The 12,813-nt window shown below is 41.0% G+C and overlaps 1 protein-coding gene across 1 annotated transcript in view; it reads left to right on the plus strand.

The window, feature by feature from the left end:
- Window positions 1-12,813, plus strand: part of cacna1fb (calcium channel, voltage-dependent, L type, alpha 1F subunit) — a 77,256-nt gene that overhangs the window by 24,817 nt on the left and 39,626 nt on the right. The window contains exons 6-14 of the mRNA XM_079676907.1: window positions 2,441-2,592; window positions 3,586-3,738; window positions 4,687-4,883; window positions 6,880-6,983; window positions 9,696-9,847; window positions 10,729-10,803; window positions 11,583-11,664; window positions 11,820-11,846; window positions 11,960-12,120. Coding sequence (XP_079533033.1) covers window positions 2,441-2,592; window positions 3,586-3,738; window positions 4,687-4,883; window positions 6,880-6,983; window positions 9,696-9,847; window positions 10,729-10,803; window positions 11,583-11,664; window positions 11,820-11,846; window positions 11,960-12,120 — 1,103 coding nt within the window. The remainder of the gene's footprint in view (window positions 1-2,440; window positions 2,593-3,585; window positions 3,739-4,686; window positions 4,884-6,879; window positions 6,984-9,695; window positions 9,848-10,728; window positions 10,804-11,582; window positions 11,665-11,819; window positions 11,847-11,959; window positions 12,121-12,813) is intronic.

Below are 12,813 nucleotides of genomic sequence, written 5' to 3' on the forward strand. Positions count from 1 at the left end.
ATGTTTCCATGCTGAACAACGGCAACATGACAACGTTTTCATTGGTCCCTCTTCTTTAGAGAAGACCAGGAAATGATGGATACACGGATCGTGTTCAAATCAATAGGCACGCAATGACTCTAAATAATAATGATCACGCCACCAAACACACATTCAGACTAAAGGAACCAGCCTGTTTGGAAAATGTAAGAAGTAGAAAGTACAGGTATTTGGGTTCAACATGTAAGAAGTAGAAAGTACAGGTATTTGTGTTCAACATGTAAGAAGTAGAAAGTACAGGTATTTGAGTTCAACATGTAAGAAGTAGAAAGTACAGGTATTTGGGTTCAACATGTAAGAAGTAGAAAGTACAGGTGTTTGGGTTCAACATGTAAGAAGTACAAAGTACAGGTATTTGGGTTCAACATGTAAGAAGTAGAAAGTACAGGTATTTGAGTTCAACATGTGAGAAGTAGAAAGTACAGGTATTTGTGTTCAACATGTAAGAAGTAGAAAGTACAGGTATTTGTGTTCAACATGTAAGAAGTAGAAAGTACAGGTATTTGGGTTCAACATGTAAGAAGTAGAAAGTACAGGTATTTGGGTTCAACATGTAAGAAGTAGAAAGTACAGGTATTTGTGTTCAACATGTAAGAAGTAGAAAGTACAGGTATTTGTGTTCAAAATGTAAGAAGTCAAAGTAAAAAGTCCTCCGAAAAATAAGTAGTGGAGTAAAGTACTGATACCAGATAAATGTACTTAAGTACAGTAACGCAGTATTTGTACTCACCTACTTCCCACCTCTGGTGTTTCCTCTCTTTGCTTTTTGTATCGATGCTGAAGGACGTTGAAATCTCTCCAACCCTATCCCTGGATTTAGCTAAATGCTAATAATGCTAACCGTACATCTTATTCAAAGCCCACCCAATAGTTGTTTTTAGATATTTCAGTCTGTACAACCTGTGCTGCTAGAACTGCTGATACTATTATGTATTGACAGATTTTAGAGACAAATTGCACGTGTTTTAAAATTATTCACAGAATCACAGAACTAAACGATTTTGAATCAAACTTGCTAATTATTTCCTGCTCGGCCCATGCTTCCCAACTTTATGAAGTTCCTCTTTAAATCTCGGGCTGGAAGAATCAGTGACATCTTTTAAATCTCTTTTTAAAACTCACCTTTTTATTAAAGTTTTTAACTAATGATGACACCACTCTGTTTTACTCGACATCCATGTATTATTTTTTTTACTTTCTTTATTGTTTTACTGCTGCTATTGTTGAAATGCTGTATATTTTATTGGGTGGTTTGGGGAATTTTGACCGCATGCTGACTGGCCTGCTCTTATTCCATGTAAAGCACTTTGTGACATTATTTTGAAAAGTGCTTTATAAATACATGTACTATTATAGTTCAATCAATCAATCAATCAATCAATCAATCAATCAATCAATCAATCAATCAATCAATCAATCAATGTTTATTTATATAGCTCAATATCACAAATGTTACATTTGTCTCAGTGGACTTCACAGCTTGTACAGAATATCAGTATGACGATACGACACCCTCTGTCCTTAGACCCTCACATCGTACAAGGAAAAACTTCCAGAGAAATCCACAGTTTAAAGGGGAACATGGGAGAAACCTCAGGGAGAGCAACAGAGGAGAGATCCCTCTCCCAGGACGGATAGACGTGCAATAGATGCCGTGTGTAAATCGAAAAGATAATACATTTACAGCGTAGGTAGACCAATTGTTTGGAAATGCATGTGTCTATAATAAGAAGATGAATCCACGAGGATGTCAACAATCCTGTGGGAGCCATCAGGGAAGTAGTATGATGAGAGTCAGGCAGGACCGCAGAGACAGGTTCAGCCACGACTCGAAGTCCAAGACTCAGGATGCAGGACTCAGGACTCAGGACTCAGGACTCAGGACTCAGGATCAGCCACGACTCAGGATCCCGGCGTAGATAGACACCAAAAAGTACTTTGGGGGAAGCTGGGTTATTCAGAACATGAGAGTACACAGGTTCAGACAGAGAGAAGGAAGAAGTAAGATGTCCCCCGACAAACTAAGCCTATATCAGCAACACTAGGGGCTGAATCTAATCAGCCCTAACTATAAGCCTTATCAAAAAGGAAGGTCTTAAGCGCACTCTTAAAAAACGGATAGGCTGTCTGCCGCCCGAACACAAACTGGAAGCTGATTCCACAAAAGTGGAGCTTGATAAGAAAAGGCTCTGGCTCCCATTGTACTTTTAGAGACTCTAGGAACAACCAACAACCCTGCAGTCTTGTTATTATTAATAACTATTACTTTCACTTTTATGCAGATGATAACCTGTTCTACATCACTCTCAAAGACGAGTGTTTCTACTTCTTCCCGTTCATTTCCGATGAGATTAATCTTGAACTTTTCTCTTCTTCTGTTTTGTGGTTGTTGTCCATGCAGATTGTTCAGTGTGGTTTTAGAGACGATGACTCATAAGTCTGGTGAGGTTGCGACCACTCATCACGTGCCGGGGAAACCTGGAGGTCTGGACGTCAAAGCTCTGAGAGCCTTCAGAGTCCTGAGGCCCCTCAGGCTGGTGTCTGGAGTCCCCAGTAAGTGCACTGGACAGGAAAGAGATTCAAAGATGCAGGGGCGGTTCTAGGGGGGGCCAACAGGGGTCAGTGCCCCCCTAACCCCTAGATTCCACCGGGTCCGTCTGCACCGCGTCACGGCTGCACCGCGGTTTTGGTCCGACCTCCTCCAGCGTCATAACCCACCGGGCGCGTTTCAGAAGCGGAGCGTCTTGCGTGTCGGCTCCCACTTCCTGCCCGGCGCTATGCAATGCCTCGCGTTGCATCGAAAATAGACTTGCATCCTATTTTTAGTGGAGCCCAGCGCCGAGAAGCTTCTGGGACGCTTCTGGGACGCTTCTAGCCGTAACGCGGCACGTCTGGTGGAATAGCACCCATTGACTAGACGGACCCGGTGGAATCTAGGGGTACAACACTGACCAGGGACCCCCTCTGTGGCCCCCCTCCAAAACAAAGTTACAATATTACGATTTATTGGAACTAAATCAAATCAGAGACCCGGATGTACAGTGGAGATTAAACTGTTCATTACCTTAGCAAATACTGTTTATGTTTTTTTATTAAATTGTCACTTAAAGTTATAAAACAAATACTCTAAAGGAAAAATACTACTGAAACAAAGAACTGTAACTTCAATTTACTAAAACAAATACCAACTACTGTATTCTATGTTTATTTTACACACTTACTTTATAGTGTCTGTGTCTTTTTAACCAGCTTTTATTTATTTATTACTGCCCCTCTCATGGAATAACATAACAAGTAGCACAAAAAGACTATATACATGTCAATAGAATATGGGATATGTACAAGAACAGAATATGAAATGAGATAATCTAAATTAAGGCAAAATTAAATACGGTTTATTGCGGTGATAACTGTTTATATAAATTAGTAAATTGCAAGATTAGGAATGTTTATCGAGGCATTTAACAGAGCTCAGGTGTTAAAAGAGTCTCAATGTGTGTGTGTTGTGTGTCATTTTCCACATGTAACGATTTGTGTGTGTGTCAGGTTTACAGATCGTGTTGAACTCCATCATGAAGGCCATGGTTCCCCTGCTCCACATCGCTCTGCTGGTACTCTTCGTCATCATCATCTACGCCATCATCGGTTTGGAGCTCTTCATCGGACGCATGCACAAGACCTGCTACTACAAAGAATCAAGTACATGTTACACTACAACGGCTAACATTACATTTAATTTGGATTTGATCAAGACTCCTACCAGAAGATAAAGAAAGAAAGGATGAACTTGAAAATAAACTCAAAATGAAAGTGGAGATTGCGCAGGTCTGTTTCAGAAAAACAATATGATTTTATTATAATTATTGATGCATTACTTTGTTCATCACTTTAATGTTGCAACTGGTAAAGGTGGAGCTCATTTTATTGACTTTATACAACTGGGCAGATGTGTATTTGTATATTATTGATCATATTTTGATTGAAAAGTAACTCAAGCTTTCAGTGCAGTGAAAAGTCCAATATTTCATTCTGAAATGAGTAGTAGAAGTTCTGTACTTAAGTTACATTTTAGGGACTAGTATCCACTTAACGTACTTAATTTAAGCGTGTTTGAGTTCATGAAAAGCGCTATACAAATATAATTTATTATTATTATTATTATTAGAATAGAATATATCTTTATTGTACGGAAGAGGATTAGGGCCACATTATTATTTTATTTGGGAGGATTTGAAAAAAAAAAATTGTTCTGAGATTACATTTTTTGTTAAAAAAAAAAAAAAAAAAAAATTAAATTTAAAATTTTTGTTCTGACTTTTTAATCAGGACAATTTTTATTTATCTTTTTAAATAAAAAAAAAAATGTCAGAATTCTGACTTTTTTCTCAGAACGAAACAAAAAAAAATTGGGGGGAGAAAAAAAATTACTGACTTTAAAGTGAGAATTCTGACTTTTTCTCAGAACAAAAAAAAAAACAGTTTTTTTTCAAATTCTCCCAAAAAAAATAATCTTGTGGCCCTAATCCTCTTCCGTATTATTGTCATCATACAAAGTACAACGAAATGTCTTTGACAACTCTCACTGCAATAAAAAAATCGACACAAATAAATACACAACATTAATTATGTTCCAAACCTGTTTTTCAGACACGTATGTGGAGGACGACCCGGTGCCGTGTGCGTTCCTGGGTCACGGCCGTCAGTGCAACAATAACGCCTCGGAGTGTCGGGGGAGGTGGGACGGACCCAACGGAGGAATCACAAACTTCGACAATTTCTTCTTCGCCATGTTGACAGTGTTCCAGTGCATCACCATGGAGGGCTGGACCGACGTTCTCTACTGGGTAAAATACGCTGTGATGCATTCGTTTAAAGGTCACCTATTATGCAAAATCCACTTCTCCATGTCTCTTCTACATCAACATGTGTCCCCTCTTCTCCATGTCTCTTCTACATCAACATGTGTCCCCTCTTCTTCATGTCTCTTCTACATCAACATGTGTCCCCTCTTCTTCATGTCTCTTCTACATCAACATGTGTCCCCTCTTCTTCATGTCTCTTCTACATCAACATGTTTCCCCTCTTCTTCATGTCTCTTCTACATCAACACGTGTCCCCTCTTCTTCATGTCTCTTCTACATCAACATGTGTCCCCTCTTCTTCATGTCTCTTCTATATCAACATGTGTCCCCTCTTCTTCATGTCTCTTCTACATCAACATGTGTCCCCTCTTCTTCATGTCTCTTCTACATCAACATGTGTCCCCTCTTCTTCATGTCTCTTCTATATCAACATGTGTCCCCTCTTCTTCATGTCTCTTCTACATCAACATGTGTCCCTCTTCTTCATGTCTCTTCTATATCAACATGTGTCCCCTCTTCTTCATGTCTCTTCTACATCAACATGTGTCCCCTCTTCTTCATGTCTCTTCTACATCAACATGTGTCCCCTCTTCTTTATGTCTCTTCTACATCACCATGTGTCCCCTCTTCTCCATGTCTCTTCTACATCAACATGTGTCCCCTCTTCCTCATGTCTCTTCTTCATCAACATGTGTCCCCTCTTCTTCATGTCTCTTCTACATCAACATGTGTCCCCTCTTCTTCATGTCTCTTCTACATCAACATGTGTCCCCTCTTCTCCATATCTCTTCTTCATCAACATGTGTCCCCTCTTCTTCATGTCTCTTCTACATCAACATGTGTCCCCTCTTCTTCATGTCTCTTCTACATCAACATGTGTCCCCTCTTCTTCATGTCTCTTCTACATTAACATGTGTCCCCTCTTCTTCATGTCTCTTCTACATCAACATGTGTCCCCTCTTCTTCATGTCTCCTCTACATCAACATGTGTCCCCTCTTCTTCATGTCTCTTCTAAATCAACATGTGTCCCCTCTTCTTCATGTCTCTTCTACATCAACATGTGTCCCCTCTTCTCCATGTCTCTTCTACATCAACATGTGTCCCCTCTTCTTCATGTCTCTTCTACATCAACATGTGTCCCCTCTTCTGCATGTCTCTTCCACATCAACATATGTCCCCTCTTCTTCATGTCTCTTCTACATCAACATGTGTCCCCTCTTCTCCATGTCTCTTCTACATCAACATGTGTCCCCTCTTCTCCATGTCTCTTCTACATCAACATGTGTCCCCTCTTCTTCATGTCTCTTCTACATCAACATGTGTCCCCTCTTCTTCATGTCTCTTCTACATCACCATGTGTCCTCTCTTCTCCATGTCTCCTCTACATCAACATGTGTCCTCTCTTCTTCATGTCTCTTCTACATCACCATGTGTCCTCTCTTCTTCATGTCTCTTCTACATCAACATGTGTCCCCTCTTCTTCATGTCTCTTCTACATCAACATGTGTCCCCTCTTCTTCATGTCTCTTCTACATCAACATGTGTCCCCTCTGTGGAAAGAGACTCTGAAAGTTTCAGGAACAAAGATTCTCTCTCTTTTTGATCCATTTCTATAAAAACCTGTCTGAAAATGAGCTGATCAGATTTTGGCCACTTTGTGTAACCATTAGCCAATCAGCAACCAAGGTAACCCCCCCCCCCCTCGTTATCAACTGAATCACCTCTAGAGCACCATTGAGTTCTTTTTAACCAAATCTCTCTCAGAGGGGCGTGGGGAGGGGCTCCTTATTTTCATCTAAAGTAACAGACAGAGAATCAGCACTTTTTTTTTTCAGCCAATCAGAGACAGGCTCTGTATATATCTGAGACCTTTAATATATTGATGAAAAACAGTATAATAGGGGACCTTTAACAACTTCTCATTTTCCCTTTTCCCTTTATGTAAATGACGAGAGGTGTTGTCTTTTCTTTGTGCAGATGAATGATGCCATTGGGTTCGAGCTGCCGTGGGTTTACTTCGTCAGTCTGGTGGTATTCGGCTCATTCTTCGTTCTCAACCTGGTTCTGGGAGTCCTCAGCGGGTTCGTCTTCACTCACAACATAAGAAAAACGTGTCTTTAAACATTCTGAAAATGTTACAACGTGTGTTTTTATGATGTTCTTTAAATTACAAATACCAACTCCTTCCTTCTGGAGCGGATCAGCTATCAACATGATTTGCGTGTAGCATTGGAAAATCCTGACACATTACAATTAGACTTTTTATGTGACAAACCGAGACATCTATGGCTAAAGGCCCGTCCAAACACAGTCATGAAAAAAATCTTTCAAAGCTTCAAAGGGTGACGTAGAAGATTTTTAATCTTCGCCGAACTGCATTGTGGGGAGTGGAGCATGGCTTTGCAAGCATCGTGAGCATCAAAAGTTGAGCAATGTTCAACTTTTGATGCTCCCGATGCTTTCAAAGCTGGCATCAGCCAATCAAATCCCATTTATGCAAATCCCGCCAGTGCAAGCGCTAGCCAATCAAACCGCGTGTACTGTATGCAGATACCGCTGTGGTCTTTTCCATATTAAAATGGAGGATACATTAATCATCGCTGTAGGAAATGTCCCGGTCCTTTACGACTGCTCTCTGTTCACCTACCGGGACCTAAACCGGAGGAACCAGGCATGGAGGGAGGTGGCAGAGACTTTTCACCTGTTTGGGGAGTTTATATCCAGTTGACTTCGTTTTAACATTGAATGGACAGGCTTTGTATGCCGGGGGCGGGCGGGAGATTCCCGGGAGATTCCTGATTGGTTGTTGGTCGCCTTGGGCGCGTGAAATCGCCAAGTTTCAGACACGCCCAGCATCAAGATTTTTCAAGATTTTTTTCATGCCTGTGTGTGAACGGGCCGTTAGTCAGAATCAGAATCAGAATAACTATGAAGTAAGGTGTAATACATAGGGCTTTAAAGACGTGTAGATGTGGTGTGGTTGTACCCAGACCGTCTGGAAGCACAGCTCATATAGTTTAATGAAGCTGAAGTTGCTAGGACTTCAGTTATATCACCCAATACATTAGAACCGCCCGAACAGGGACTTGAACCCTCAAATTAAAAGTCTGATGCTCTACCGACTAAGCTATCCAGGCTCCATGAAGACCATCTTTTGGAGGAAAGTATCCTATCACACGATGTCCCCCTCCTTCTTGAGTGAAAGAAGGATGTGTGGTGTTGCAGAGACATCGGTGGATAAGTGTAAATTTAGTTGTCCGAAGCAATCTGGCTTTAGAGACTTGCATTAGTAACTTGGATGTATCCAGGCTGGAAGAATATATTTACCGCCTGAACAGGGACCTGGGCCCTCAGATTAAAAGTCTGATGCTGATACTAGATGATTTCTTCAAGAGACGTCCAACTTGGGATGTGACAAACAGAGATATCTATGGTGAAGTGCAAATGAAGGTATCACAGGGCCAGAAGCAGACTATAGCCCTCACCAAGATAGACCAACATTAGATTTCCTTGCAGTCAGGACTTCATTTGCCCAATAACGTATCACTTACGGCCCGTCCACACAGCAGCTTAAAAAAAATCTTCCAACGCTTCTCTGCCCATTCACTTTGAATGGGGTGACGTCACTTTGCCTTGCTTTTCGCCGAACTGCATTGTGGGAAGCAAAGCGGAGATTTCCCGGATTTTCAGGATTCAAAAGTTGAGCCAATGTTCAACTTTTGAAGCTGAGGTGGAAGCGTCAGCCAATCAAATCCCGTTTATGCAAATCTGACAGTTCAAGCACTAGCCAATCAAACCACGTGTAAGCTGGAAGAGCCAGACCGCAGTTCATTTCCTCATATTCCAAACGAGAAATTACGGTAGCAAATCACTCGGTTCTTTTTGACCAGTCGCTAATAACTTACCGGGATACAAACCGGAGGAACCAGGCATGGAGGGAGGTGGCAGAGACAGTGGGTGAAACTGGTAGGTTTTCGACTGTTGGAGAGTTTATATCCAGTTTACTTCGTTTAAACATTGCTAGCAAGCATAGACAGTATCTTTAGCCAGCCTGGAATGTAGCATAAAATAGCACCATAGACATTAATCTCATACATGTTCATCATAGCCCTTCCCGCTGACACTTTACCTTTGCTACATCATAGACTATATGCATCACATTAATGCACACAATGTCATATTCCTTTCTGCACATATTCTGAATGGAAAAGAACCGGGGTTTTTTGCTTTGTATGTCGGGGGCGGGAGATTCATGTGATTGGTCCCCAAGCTTTCAGGCACGCCCAGCTCCAAGATTTTTTTAAAGCTACTGTTTGGACGGGCCGTTAAACAGGGACTTGAACCCTGGACCCTCAGAGTGAAAGTCTAATGCTCTACCATCTGAGCTATCCAGGCTTCGACAAGATGGCTCTTCATATACATGTTTGAGCCCATGTGCATTATATGTTTGGCAATTAGCACCTCCTTCTAGAGACGCATGTAGCATGGGAAAGACAGATTACAACTAGTTTTGTGATTCTCTCCGAGCAAAACCTCTCTCCATTTTGACTCAGGCGACTAGTTTCCAGTCCGCAACGTTAACTTCTACTACTTTGTTTACTTGCGAATTACATCCATGCTTAAAACTGAGCTTCGTGCAGCTGTGTTTGTTCTCCAGTTGATTGAAAAGCTTCTAATTCACTTCACAAAAAGTTTGCAGATCGATTTGATTCGTGAGAACATTTCCACAGGTCTGGAGGGACTTTTTTCTAGCACTTTTCTGATGACATTTATATGTTGTGTGGACGTTGCAGAGAGTTCAGTAAGGAGAGGGAGAAGGCGAAGGCTCGCGGAGATTTCCAGAAGCTGAGGGAGAGGCAGCAGATGGAGGAGGATCTGTGCGGCTACATGGACTGGATCACTCAGGCGGAGGACATGGACGAACTGGATGAGGACGGTAACCCACGTAAGATTGCGTGTGTGTGTGTGTGTGTGTGTGTGTGTGTGTGTGTGTGTGTGTGTGTGTGTGTGTGTGTGTGTGTGTGTGTGTGTGTGTGTGTGTGTGTGTGTGTGTGTGTGTGTGTGTGTGTGTGTGTGTGTGTCAGAGTCTGATGAGTTTTTAATGTCTCTCTCTTTGTGATATTTAACATGGTGCTAAAGTTCATGTTCATTTATTCACAGCTCATTAAAAAATCAGTCGGTGACAACAAGTTCATGGATGTCAATTAAAGCAAATGAACTCTAATTGGCTCCATTAGTTAACTGACATCACTTAATGAAGCCAATTAGAAACAAATGAATCGGTCTGAGAAGTGGATGAGGCAGGAAACAGCTGCTCACATTTGTAAAAAAGCACTTTTACGTTTTCAAGTTATTAGACGTATATGACGCTGAAGATTTTTTAAAATACATTACATTTCATTTGTTAGACGCTTGTATCCAAACGAACTTACATACATTCAGGACTCTGGACAATCCCCACGGGAGCAATTTGGGGTGAAGTGTCTTGCAGGGACACAACGACATGCTGACTGCAGTGGGACTCGAATTTGCTACCCCCTGATTCGAAGTTAAGCGCACTATCCACTGAGCCACAGCCTCCCAAATACATGTGATAAACGTATTAAATATAACACATTGTTACAAAAAGGGCCTATTCCTGGCACTGTGTCATATTTCATGTCTCTCTAGTCCCTGAAGAAAATCCCAAAATACCTTCTTTACTTTTCTTTTCTACAACAGTGAAATGCTGCTTACGTATTGATCATTTAGCAATACGATACTAAACTGAACTGTTGCACATGTTAAAAGATAAATAAATAAATGTTTTAATTGTTTTATTTTTAGGTCCTTCTCTGGGCGATCTGTCAGACAAGAAGAGAGGAAAGTTTGGATGGTTCAGTCACTCCAGTGACACACACGGTACTACCTCCTTTAATAACACATACTGTATATATACCACACACACACACACACACACACACACACACACACACACACACACACACACACACACACACACAATGGAGTCTAAATGTAGAAGGAGATCTAGGTCTCTGTGTGACCCTGTTTCTCATCAGCAGGTTTTCCTCTCCGTCACTTCAGCTCAATCCGGTTCAGGAAAGATTTACTGGCATCAAGTTCAAATGAAAGATAATTGTGCAAAACATCTACAGGAAACACACATAACACACTACATAATGAATACACCAACACAGTGAATCAGAGCTGCAGGTTTGGTGTTGATAAGGAACATTTAAAAAAATATTTTCCGGCTTTTGGTACAAAAACAGGAAGCTGATGATATTTAAATCTGCTCAATTCTTTATACTAAGCTTCAGCAGTTATCTTAGACAATTAGTCCTGTGTTTCCTCTTATTTAACGGTTTTGATATATTTGTCTCATTCAGACCTTTACATTTAGTCATCTAGTTTAAGCAGTGTACAGCATCTCCATGTTGAAATGTATTTGAAGGAGGACTTTCTACAATAATAGCATTAAAGAACATTTAAAAATACACAGTAGTCCTCCCAGACAGGACAAAATCAAGCTTTGTGACATGAGATGAATAACTTTAAGTTTAGTTTGTAAAGAATGTAATAGATTGTGGACTTAATGCATGTTTTTTAGCGATGTTAGATGTGAATAAAATGTTGAGCTTTGGTTACTTATCACTGTCATTTGTTTTCCTGTCCGTCAGCGAGTCTTCCTGCCAGTGAAACAGGGTCTGAAAACACGGAGAACATCGACGAGGAACACACCAACTGCTGCCAGGCCTGCTGGTAACACACACACACACACACACACACACACACACACATACACACACACACACACACACACACACACACACACACACACACACACACACACGTTATATTGTCTTAGAGTTTGTAACGCCTAAAAACTTTTTAAATGAACTTCTGTCTCGTTTCAGCTCCTCGATGATGAAGATCGGCTGCTGGTGAGTTCACTGACTGTCAGACATTCAGGCATTCCCCCCTCTAACACTCTTATCCCCCTTAATGTCTGACTCTTCTTCTTCTTCTTCTTCTTCTTCTTCTTCTTCCCTCTCAGTCGGACGTTGCGTCGCTGGAACAGAGTTTGTCGCAGGAACTGTCGCACCGCCGTCAAATCGGTGACGTTTTATTGGCTGGTTCTGCTGCTCGTCTTCCTCAACACCTCGCTGAGCGCCTCGGAGCACTACAACCAGCCCGTCTGGCTCACAGAGTTCCAAGGTAACCACACACACACACACACACACACACACACACACACACACACACACACACACACACACACACACACACACACACACACACACACACACACACACACACACACACACACACACACACACACACATGCCTGCCTTTTACCTGCATTGCCCCTTTACTCTGTTACAAGTTAAAATACCTCATTTAAAATATAAGCAAAAGTACATTGGCATTAAAAACTTAAGTGTCAGAAGTAAAAGTAACAGTATTTCTGTAATGTGAACATTATTCACTTTGTGATTATTGATAGCTGGTAAAGGTGCAGCTAATTGTTTTTACTTTGTGTACTGATGGATATCTTTACCAACAATTATATGTCATTGTTTATGTATAAGTTGTTATGTATTTTGGATCAGGCAATAATTTGAATCTGTAAAGAAACTAGTAAGTAAAACCTGTTGTGGAGTAAAAAGTACAAACTTGGCTTTAAAAATGTGGTGAACTCTAAGTAGAATAAAATGGAGATATCTTAGTAAAGTACATGGACCTTCAAATTGTACTCGAAACCAAACATGTACCTACTTACTTTCCACCAATCTCAATCTTTATTTATTTAAATAGCACATCTAAAACCACCTCAGTTGCCCAAAGTGCTGTACAGGGAACCAATACAATGTAAAATAACACAATAGGAATATTGCAAATGATGTGTCT

The sequence above is a fragment of the Notothenia rossii genome (assembly GCF_949606895.1).
Source record: "Notothenia rossii genome assembly, chromosome: 4".
Taxonomy (NCBI): Eukaryota; Metazoa; Chordata; class Actinopteri; order Perciformes; family Nototheniidae; genus Notothenia; species Notothenia rossii.